Source organism: Chanodichthys erythropterus, chromosome 23 (assembly GCF_024489055.1).
Source record: "Chanodichthys erythropterus isolate Z2021 chromosome 23, ASM2448905v1, whole genome shotgun sequence".
In the NCBI taxonomy this organism is placed as follows: Eukaryota; Metazoa; Chordata; class Actinopteri; order Cypriniformes; family Xenocyprididae; genus Chanodichthys; species Chanodichthys erythropterus.
Genome location: NC_090243.1, coordinates 24,591,202 through 24,603,470, shown reverse-complemented (window position 1 = coordinate 24,603,470; position 12,269 = coordinate 24,591,202). Strand labels below are relative to the sequence as shown.

The 12,269-nt window shown below is 35.5% G+C and overlaps 1 protein-coding gene across 5 annotated transcripts in view; it reads left to right on the top strand.

Moving 5' to 3' along the window:
- The first annotated feature begins 241 nt into the window (after nt 1-241).
- abi1a (abl-interactor 1a) overlaps nt 242-12,269 on the top strand; it is a 72,509-nt gene continuing 60,481 nt past the window's right edge. For 2 of the 5 annotated variants that reach the window (XM_067378127.1, XM_067378128.1), the window contains exon 1: nt 243-429. In XM_067378127.1, coding sequence (XP_067234228.1) covers nt 313-429 — 117 coding nt within the window. In that variant the 5' untranslated portion in view covers nt 243-312. Of the gene's footprint in view, nt 430-12,269 lie in introns of all 5 variants that reach the window. The other 3 variants (XM_067378126.1, XM_067378129.1, XM_067378130.1) reach the window with 3 other exon arrangements.

Here is a 12,269-nt window from a genome sequence, read left to right as displayed (position 1 = left end):
TTTATTAAAAAATTATATATATATATATATATATATATATATATATATATATATATATATATATATATATATATATATATATATATATATATAAAAGTTTCATTTTTAAAATCTCGAATCGTTGACTCGAGATTCAGATTCATTCTGATTCATATGAATCGTTTAAAAAAATACGAATCGTTCAGTCCTGTTTTTGCGAACCGATTCATCGAAAAGATTCGACTCCGACATCAGCAGCAGGGCTGAGCTCGAGCTCTCAGTCAAATCCCAGAGAGAGAGTCGAGGAGTAGAAGCTCTGCGGAGACATGTAAGATGGCAGAGCTGCAGATGTTACTCGAGGAAGAGATTCCTGCCGGGAAACGAGCTCTTTTAGAGAGTCACCAGAACCTCACGAGGGTCGCGGACTACTGCGAGAACAATTATGTTCAGGTAAGCGCGCGCGCGTCTCTCTGATCCCGGGGATCTGGGCAGGAAATATGGTTGTAAAATGGAAAAGCTGGGACGAGACGCTCGTGGGAGAACATTCAGGGCGAGCTTGATCTTATTTAAGTGGTTTGTAGATCAGATGTGTAATCGTGTTGGGGATTTGTGGCGTTTACACTGAGGGTGTGTCTAGATTCGGTTTAACTTATGAAGTTTGCTCAAATCCTCCAGAATCCTCTCAAACTTCAGAAGCAGGATGTGAGATTTGTCTTGTCTTCAGGACGACACGTTTCTGGCTACAATTAGACACGAAACTCGTTCAACTCATTGTGTTTTCTTACACTTGATGTGAGAACTGGAATAATGTGTCATTTAGTGGTGTTTATGGATCAGTTTCTCATCGGATCTGCTTCCTCAAAGCGCTGAACTGAACATGTTTTAATGCTGGAGCTCTAAAATCATGTCAGCGTATTCGAGTTTATTGACACATAAAACTGAGTACAAATAACTGATAAAAATATCATTGTGCATCCAACTGTTAATATTTAAATATTTTATATTAATAATCATTAATTTGATATATAAATAGTTTAGTAAAGAGAATTGTATATGAATATATTATTGTAATATTCATATTTAGTCTATTAAGTTTATTAATTAGTTAGTTAATAAATAATAGAAAAAATTAAAAAGAAAAACATTAATGAATTCAAAAAAGAGGATTTATGTATTTTTGTTTTGTTCTTTATAGTTTTTTTGTCCAGTTTATTTAATTTAATTTTATTGTATTTATATAATAAAGATATTTATATGTATATAATTGCTTTAAATATTTATTAGTATACATAATGTATAATTTATATTATTAAACTAATAAACAATGTTAATTTTGTATATAAATAGCTTATTAAAGAAAAAAACATTTTATATTAATATATTTTTATTATTGCAATATTAATATTTAGTGTTTAAGTTTTTATTTTACTTGCATTCATATAATAAAAGTATTTAAATGTATATAATTGCTTTAAATATTAGTATTATGTGTTTCATTTAATGTATTTTGTATTATTTAAAATAAATATTTTATTAAACTAATAAATAATATTATCAATGCCTTTTAAATACATTAAGCAACAAATAAACAAAGATTAATGGGAAAAAAACATTACATCAAAAAGATATTTATGCATTTGTGATTTTTTTTGTAAAATGTATTTTATTTTTTATTGTATTCATATACTTGCTTTAAATATTTACTAGTGTAATTTATTAGTGCAATTTTTATTACTATTCAGTTAAAATAAACTTTTTTCAAGCTAATAAATAAAATGTATGAATGCCTTTTTAATGCCTTTTAAATTAAGTAAAAATTGTATTAATGGAAAAACATTAAATAAAAAAAGGATTTATCTGGCAAATTATTATTTTTTTTTTGTAATCCAGTTTTTATTTATTTTTATTATATTCATATACATAATGTATTTTGTTCATACAATTAAATTAAATGATTTTTTTTATTTATAAATTATAACTCATAAATTATATTTTTTATATGAAAGAATTTGACTTTTTTTAAGTAAAAATAAACATGCATATAAAAAATGTATTTGGATTGATCTGGCCAATGATTTGAATTGAGCATTTATCAGTATGACTGGGATTTTTTTTAAGTGTTCGAACAGGATTGACATTTGAACAGCATTTAATGATCCTCCTCTGTCAAGAGAGTTCAGTGCGCTCCTGAATTACATCCCAAGGAACATTTTTTTTAAAAAGTGACATACATTTCTGTCAGATGCTTGCAAACAACATCACGTTTAACCCTGTGTATTTCTCGAGGGAAACAAAACCTGTCAGACTGACCACAGGTGAGATCTGCCACACCAAACGACACAATCAAGATGTTTATCAGGGTTTAATTGCTTTGCAATTCCTTCAGAAGAAGTTGCTCGACAGGTAGCGCCACATTTGATGCAAAAGCTGCCCGTCAGGTTTGATTTAAAATGGCAACCCTTTCATCCACATGACCGAGCACGCTTCGAGTCGCACCGATACTACAGCAGCGACCGCAGAAGATGATGACTCGCATGGGAAACCAATCACCAGGCCTAGTGTTCAAGTCCTGGCTTGACGGTGTGGCCTGCAGGCACCATGTGGCTTTTTTCCACCCTGTCTACATCATGCCTGAGCGCAGGAAGAAAGCACTTCCTGTGAATGACTGTGTCGCTGCGGTGATGCGGCAGCAGATGGTGGGAGTGGGTCTTTGTAACCAGGACAGCCACTGCCCCACTTTCTCATGTTCTCTGTGTGTGTGTGTGTGTGTGTGTGTGTGTGTGTGTGTGTGTGTGAGGCATGTGAAGCATGTAAGGAGTGTCGTGAAGTCGATCGTCTCCTCCAGGGCCAGGGCAGGTCGCGCTGCTGTTTCCAGCCTGCATGTGGAAATGTTGATCTTTCTCTGTCTGGATTTAATCAGGATGACATCCTGAGATTTTATGTTTTTCCCAGAATCCAAATAATGTGTCAAAGGAATTGTTGATTCACTCATCATCATGCTTGTTCCAAACCCTTATGACTTTCTTTATAAAGTGGAACACAGAAAGGAGAAGTTCAATGAAAGTAGACTGCGCTCTAAAAAAAAAAAAAATACTGGGTTAAAAATAACCCAAGTTAGGTTAATTTTTTTTTTTTTTTTTTTTTTTTTTTTTTTTTTAAAAATGAACACACCCAGCAATTGGGTTGATTTAACCCAGCAGTTGGGTTAAATGTTTGACCCAACATGCTGGGTAGTTTTTATTTAACCCAATTGATTAAAAAATTATATATGGCTGGTTGGAAATTTACATTTATTAATGTTTGTAAAAAATGAACATTTATTAATAAATGTTCACCTTTTGATTATTATTGTTTCCTCTAGTAATTATGTGTCTGATTTTTAATTTCCAACATATTTTGAGTTCATTTTAAGCCAGATATAATTTTAAACATTAGTTGAGTTAAATAAAACTATCCAGCATGCTGATTAAACATTTAACCCAACCGCTGGGTTTGTCTGTTTTCAACCCAACTGACATTTGACACTTCCTCTCTCAAGATCCATTAATGTACTAAAAACAAATTTAAATCAGTTCATGTGAGTACAGTGGTTCAATATTAATATTATAAAGCCACGAGAATATTTTTGGTGCGCCAAAAAAACAAAATAACGACTTATTTAGTGATGGCCGATTTCAAAACACTGCTTCAGGAAGATTCAGAGCGTTATGAATCTTTTGTGTCGAATCATGATTCGGATCGCGTGTCAAACTGCTGAAATCACGTGACTTTGGCGCTCCGAACCGCTGATTCCATTTTGTCTGCGTGAGATTCTCCAGCTTTGTTGTTGTTGAGCTGTTAAAGCTCCGCCCTCTTCTGGAAAGCAGGCAGCTCATTTGAATTTAAAGGGACACACACAAAAACGGTGTGTTTTTGCTCACACCCAAATAGAGGCAAATTTGACATGCTATAATAAATGATCTGTGTGGGATTTTGAGCTGAAACTTCACAAACTCATTTTGGAGACACCAGAGACTGATATTACATCTTGTGAAAGGGGCATTATTGGTGCCAACTCAAACTGTTCCTTTGAGACACTTACATTTATGGAAATGCAAGTTGCATTGCTTCATGCATGCATTAAAGTAAAATCTCTGGTGTTTAATGTTTTTGTATAAGGTGTTTAAAATACCCCAGAGCCCAATTTGCATGTTTGGCCAGCAACTGTTCCTCTTTTGGAATGCAAGACGGCGTGCTGCTGCTGTAACCTCTGTGGACAGGTTGACTTCTGACAAGGATGCATTAATGAACACAAGCCATCTGGCTTAGCTAGAGGACGCAAACCAACAGAAAGCACCCGTGAACAGGTGGTGGACCGCCACTGCTGTGCGCACAAATATGAAATTGATACACGTGTTAAGGACTGGTACTAAATTGTGTTGATTTTTCCAGCAGTCGTTTTTAGTTTTTTTTTTCCATCTCCTGACTGGTTTTCTGTGGAGTTTAGGTTCTTGGCCAGCTCAATGGCACTTGTTAGCAGTCTCTCAGCGTTCTGTCCTGCGTGACTCAAGCACTGTCTTCAGCAAACCAAGTGCACTGCAGACTAGGGTTTCATATAATAGGACAAGTGTGAAGATTGCTGCCCACTGTTCCAGCAAGGCTTCTCTGTGGAGGATGTTGGGTATTGTGTACAGAACAATAAGTCTGATTTTATTGTGATATAAAAGGCCTACAGCAGAACTTGTGAAAAGACAGCTATTATTAAAGGGATAGTTCACCCACAAATGAAAATTATCCCATGATTTACTCGCCCTCAAGCCATCCTAGGTGTATATGACTATCTCAGACAAACACAATTGGAGATATATTTAAAAATATCCTGGCTCTTCCAAGCTCTCTCTCTCTCTATATATATATATATATATAAATAATATCCCCGATTGAGTTTGTCTGAAAGAAGATAGTCATATACACCTAGGATGGCTTGAGGGTGAGTAAATCATGGGATATATTTCATTTTTGGGTGAACTATACCTTTAAGAGAGACACTGAAAAATGAAGCATTAGATTTTTGTAGTCGATTAGCAGTTGTTCATTTTAAGCTATAAGTGGACTGATTGCACGTTTACATTAATAAGCCATATAAAGCATAATAATTAGGGCTGGGTATCGATTCAGATGTTCCAAATCAATTCGATTTCGATTCACAAGGTCTCAATTCGATTCGATTCTTGATTTGATTTTATGATTTTATGATTTTATGTTTTATTATTCAATTCTGGTTTTTTAATTCAATTAGCCTAATTCAATAAATTTTCACATGCCCCACCACAAAACATAATAATGAATAAAATAGTTATTGTTTTTGTTGTTTTTCACCCATGTATACTTATGTTGTAATAAATAACCAATATTTTAGATATCAGGGAAATTTAACAATTCTCGATTCAATTTGAGACCACAGCTAAAGCTACTAATATAAATTTCAAAGATTATTAAAGACAAGTGAACTGTCATAAATTTAAAAAAAAAAATAAAAATAATTAAACTACAAGCAATGCACAAATAAATAAATACAGCAGAACAAAAATACAAATGAAATAATCAGTGCTTTTAAGGTTTTTCAGGTAGGTCTAACAGTAGTTTTCAGGTACATAAATTGAATGAACTAATCAAATGTAAAATAACAGGTTAATAAACAGCACATCCTGTTTGTTTTCTTTATATTACAAAGGCTCAACGTTTTCTTGTTATTTTGAGTTTACACAATGTTTTGAATGATGCATTACTCTTATCTGTATGACCAAAAAATTAGTTTTATTTTTTTGGGTTGTTTCCAGAAAAAAAAATGCAAGTGATCGCGCTGGCGCCTCTTGCAGTAAGCGTGTTATACTTCAGCTCCCGCACTCCGCACAAACACGTGGATATGTGCCTAATATTAACGCACATTTATCTAGGTTAACATTAACAATAGGGAGAGCGGCTAAGTGGCTAACGTTAGGCTACTACTTCACATCTTACGTTTTAAATGACAAGTCATGTTTGAGGTCACGTCACCTTTTTGAGGTCATTCTTGACCCTCTCAAAATGTTCCCAAACTTTTGATTTTCTTCCTGGACCAGCATTGTTAGTGATCTGTCACATGTGTGACTTCGCCAATTTCTGGAGTTTTTTATTTTCTGTGATTAACTGACTGACTACAATTTAGTCGACCAAGCCTTTTCGTCGACAAATGTTTAGTTGACTATTAGGGGGCAGCCCTAGTAAAAACCATAAATTAAATATTTTTGTTGTATTTCTGCCACAAATATAGCCTTTGATGCTGATATGTCAATGAAAAATTTAATAAAATAAGTGCTGTTGCTATGAGGTTGCTAGGGTGTTTTTGGTGGTTGTTTAGTCTTTCATATACTGGTCCCTATTTAAATGAAATCTATAGGATTTCAATTTTCAGTTTTGTCATCTGCGCAGTAAAAATAGTATTTCATTTTTTTCCACAATAGTATCAAACACTAGTAATAAAATAGAAAAAAAAATACTTTTTTACATAAGTGTTCAACCACTGAATTGTGACCAATCCGCTTGCAGAATAGATAGTGACCTGATTCATGCTTGACCTCATTGGTCGATGTGGTTTTTAAATCATCTCCTTTGAGAATGACCTCAGTGCCAGTGCTGTGAATTCTCATTCTCATAGATAAAAGTTGTAAAATACTCCTGAACCAGACTGAGGTTATGTGTGTTTTAGCTTTTCTAATCTAGCTGTTTGTCCTGTGGCCTTCATAGGTGCAGCTTGTTTCTCAGTGGATGAGTCAGTGAGTCTGAATAAGGGTGGTGCCATCCAGGGCAGATTGCTGTATCATGGGCTCTGTCCTTCTCAGCCTGGGCTTTTCTTTTGCTGGGCTTAGATGACTATTTTTAATACAGATTTGATAATCCTCAACATATTTTTAATTGTCTGGCCACTGTGGCCAGACCACCGCTAACTTTGACTGTTTTACATTGCACAAACATGAAGTACCATAAACTTGCTTCCTTTTGAGACGGACTGAAAAGGAATATATATATATATATATATAAATAAGTTACTTAAAAGTTACTAACCACTCAGCATATTCACTGGCCACAATTTTGACATTGATACCATGGGGAAAAACCATATAGATTCTATATTATATATAGATATAAGCCATATAGATACTTTTGATATTATCTCATAATTTGGCAGCAGGTTTATTAGGTTACTGTCACTTTAAGACCTGACGCACGGATCCAATATACTGTTACACATGCGTTTTCTTTCTCAACTATTTACGTTCACTTAAAACATTACTGACTGTGTTTACGTGAATAATTTTGACATTGTATGTGTGTTTGACTATTTAAGCGCAATAAGCAGCGAAAAAGAACTCAATTTAGTGCTGAAATGTGGCTTTATGTGCACTCAGCAGAAAATCTATGTGAATGAGTAAAATTATGCGCAATCCCACGCCAAAATTTAAGTCCTGTAATACCATCAATATTGATCCATGAGCAAATGAAACGAGTGTGTGAGGGGAGGAGGGTTTGTGTATCGAGTCGCTGTCAGAGAGATGAGATGAGAGAGAAAGAGCAGCTGATATCGTGTGTCTATTCTTCGGAAAATGATTATTGGAAGCGTTTCAGTCTTTATGTATCGAAAAATCAACATTGCATTTCTCTTAACTTATTATTTCAGATGCCTTTTATAAATCCTATAATTAAAAAATGCATATATTATAAAATTCAACCCAACAAAGTAGCTAGTAGGAGTGACTGCGTTACACGCCGCATATATATTAGTGCTGTCAAATGATTAATCACAATTAACAAAATAAAAGTCTGTTTACATAATGTGTACTGTGTATATTTATTGTATATATAAATACACACACGTACATGTATATATTTAACAAAAATATTAGACTATAAATATTAGAATTATTTTTTTTTTCAGTTTAACAAGTTAAAATATGTAACACACTTAATGCAGCATCAGTTTTTTCTGTCATAATTACGCTTTTATTCATGCAAATGATTTTAAATCATTCAAGCACCACAAGACAAACGAGAATGCACTGTCTGTGAATGTTGTCATGTGACATACTCGACTTGTGTGCACAGAAACGCACGCGCTTGAACAAACAAAAACACACCAGATTATGTCAATGTCCATTTTGTTGAGTATCCTCATGAGAGCAGTCATAAATTAGTTGAATAACGTCTTGAATGAACTTAAAGAGTTGTGAGAAAATAAGACGCGCGTCAGATCCGCGTCATGTTCGGCAGCGTCAGCTCTTAAAGTGACAGCAGCCTAATAAACCAGTTGATGAGATGTCTATCATTAATGTTCATCAAAGAACAAATATAACCGAGAAAATTGAAGCTTTAATACGGATTAATCTATATTTCATTTATAATCTATGCAGTGAATACCGTAAAGAAAAAACATCATTACCAGTATTAGTATCATTCATAAAAAGATACCATTAAACAAATATTTAAAATATACTGTCTTTAAGTTGTTTCTACATTAATTGGGAGAGTAACTGTGAAATTATGACAATATAAAAATATAAAAAACTCCAATGTTTTTAATCGCGATATACATATATGGAGTCTCACAACTCTGGTCTAATGCAATGATATATGAATTTAAATGCAGTAATTTAAGCATCCAACTACTTTTTGGGGCCACTGTATGCTTAAATTGTGCCTGAATCTCATTGAGGGTCGCCATGGAAATGGACACAATAACCCCGCAGATGTCTCTGTTTACAGAATCAAGGTCAGGGGCTAGTGCAGTTATCATGGGAGAGACGAGACTTTACCACCGCTAGCTCAGCTCCGGCTAACATATGTCCTGGAAAGTGGCGTTAGCATTGCTCATGCCAGTACCTAGATTACGCCACAAGACCATAATCCTTTTCTCGCTGGCATCCTCTAGCAAAGCCACATCAGTAAATCCTACAAATACTAATTATTTTTCCTGGAGGAGATCCTCAGCTGTCCCTTCACCCAGGCAGTGTTGCGAGGCAGTATGCTCTTGGGTGGGAAGCGCTCTAAAATGCCCCTTCCTGTGATCAGACACTGCGATTACAGTGGCTATAACAGATTAAAGAGCCGTCAGAGGCCTGTAATTACAACCCTGCTTCTTTGGCCTTGACTTCCATCTGTTCTTTTGCTTGAAAGAATTGACACACAGGACACACAGTTTGAACTCTTTAGAAGGCTATGAATAAAATTTAGTTTTTGTTTTTTGTTTCCCTCCTTGACTATGAGCTCCATATTCTCCATATTCTCATGAGCCATAAAAGCATCTATCGATCTATCGATCTATCTATCTATCTATCTATCTATCTATCTATCTATCTATCTATCTATCTATCTATCTATCTATCTATCTATCTATCTATCTATCTATCTATCTATCTATCTATCTATCTATCTATCTATCTATCTATCTATCTATCTATCTATCTATCTATCTATCTATCTATCTATAAAAACTCCATCCATCCATCAGGTCCAATAAACAGTTTCATCCATCCATTCCTCTGTCTGTAGGTCCAATACACATATCCATCTATCCATCCGTAGGTCCAATAAACAGTTCCATCCATCCTTTTGTCTGTAGGTCCAATAAACAGTTTCATCCATCCATCCTTTTGTCTGTAGGTCCAATAAACAGTTTCATCCATCCATCCTTTTGTTTGTAGGTCCAATAAACAGTTCCATCCATCCGTTTGTCTGTAGGTCCAATAAACAGTTCCATCCATCCATCTTTTGTCTGTAGGTCCAATAAACAGTTTCATCCATCCATCCTTTTGTCTGTAGGTCCAATAAACAGTTCCATCCATCCTTTTGTCTGTAGGTCCAATAAACAGTTTCATCCATCCATCCTTTTGTCTGTAGGTCCAATAAACAGTTTCATCCATCCATCCTTTTGTTTGTAGGTCCAATAAACAGTTCCATCCATCCGTTTGTCTGTAGGTCCAATAAACAGTTCCATCCATCCATCTTTTGTCTGTAGGTCCAATAAACAGTTCCATCCATCCATCTTTTGTCTGTAGGTCCAATAAAATGGTTCCATCCTTTTGTCTGTAGGTCCAATAAACAGTTCCATCCATCCATAGGTCCAATAAACTGTTCCATCCATCCATCCTTTTGTCTGTAGGTCCAATATACAGTTCCATCCATCCATCCTTTTTTCTGTAGGTCCAATAAACAGTTTCATCCATCCATCCTTTTGTTTGTAGGTCCAATAAACAGTTCCATCCATCCTTTTGTCTGTAGGTCCAATAAACAGTTCCATCCATCCTTTTGTTTGTAGGTCCAATAAACAGTTCCATCCATCCATCTGTAGGTCCAATAAACAGTTCCATCCATCCTTTTGTCTGTAGGTCCAATAAACAGTTCCATCCATCCATCCTTTTGTCTGTAGGTCCAATAAACAGTTCCATCCATCCATCCTTTTGTCTGTAGGTCCAATAAACAGTTCCATCCATCCATCCTTTTGTCTGTAGGTCCAATAAAGTTCCATCCATTCCCCTGTCTGTAGGTCCAATACACAGTTCCGTTTAGAAAAGTTCAGTTTTTCTGACTATTATTTCATATTTTAGGCTTTACAGGCTTAAGAAGATTTTCTAGATTCTGACCCCTGTTCTCATTTTACATTCATTGTTCAAAGGAGCAGTGTGGGCATTCATTCTAACATTTCCTTTCTTGCTTCATGGGGGGAAAAGTAATACAGGCTTGGAAGAGTATGAGCATCTGATGAAAGAATATAAATTTTTGGACAAACTAAGCCTGTGAAGGCTAGATCACACTGCCTTAATGAATACCAAATCGGTTGAGTCAGTGTGGTTAAACCCTGGTGGCGTTTGTTGGGTTAATGTGAAAATGACAGTATGTTTCCTGACATTCTAAATCTGACAACCAGCAGAATGTTTGTGGGGAGTTTGTTGGCACAGTGTGAACTGGCCTTAAGCAGAATGATAAATGCAAAACGTATATTTATAAAAATGACTAGCTAGTGGGTTGCCTGAATGACTAATTAGGGGCCAAGCACCGAAACTACTGCTGCTTCTTCCTCTTCCTCTTCCTCCCCACCAACTGTCCAAAGTTGCACTCTCAGTTTTCACGAAAATTGAAACGGTCATCTTCAGACCACGCTGACAAAAAGTAGTGGAATTCACAACGATTTCTCAAAACATTTTTGAAAAACGCGCAAACGAATTTTATGTAGAGCTTGTGAAATTAGACATAATGCTGTATCTCCTCAATGCTTTATCGTGCTTTGAGTAAAAACAGAGTAATGCTTTACTCTTTGAGTCTATATAATGCAAAAGTGAAATGACCGGTCACTAAGAAAAACTAGTAGTAATATACTAATAAATGCAAAGGGTTACCAAAAATATAAGCTGTTGAATAACTAATTGACTAGATTAGCATAATAGTGAGCTAGTCTCAGAGCCGAGGTAATGGAATGCAACTACAATCACAAACACAAACTCTTGGATGTGTCATATCCCCATATCCCTCTTCCTGTCAGGAGAGCCAATCAGCGTCTTCACAAGAGTTACGCAGTGTTAATAAGGGACATTCCTAACATTTTTTTCACCTGATATTCCGAGTACATTTCCCTCAGGATATTTATTAGAGCGGCGTGAGCTGGGCTGTCAGCACTACAGGAAATCCAAACAAACCTCCACATTCTGCTCTCCAAGAGGAGTGTTTTGACTTGTTCTTCAGCATGAAGATAAACTCAACGTGAGCTAAACCTTGAGTATTTTACCAAGTGAATGTTCTTCTAGGCCAGAAAGGAATTAATTCTAGTTTCATTTAAGCATGCCAAGATACTCTCGCCACCGTCCAAGACAGTACTATGCCTCAGAGCTTATTATGTCCAAGAAAAGTGTCCAAAAGAGCTACTGTTCCTTCCTGTGGTCTCCTCCAGTGTGTTGGGTGGAGTGTCTCTCCTGATACTCAAACTCTTCTCTAGGGAGGAAACGTAGGCTTTTCCTTCCTGTGCACTCAGAACTAGGATCAGCCTATCTACCCTATGCTTTGTTTTATGAAGTTGTGGAGATGAAACTCTCTGGTTGAAACTCTCAACATCTGGTTGAAAGATGTTATACTGGTTGAAACTCTCTTGACATCCTGATAGCAATCAATAATAGACGTGGTCTAAATGTTAAAACATGTAGTCTCAGGAGCAAAAAATGTTTGTCCAGTCTAGGCATGTGACGGTATCAAATTTTCATGTTGCGATTAATTGATGAAGCTTTTAT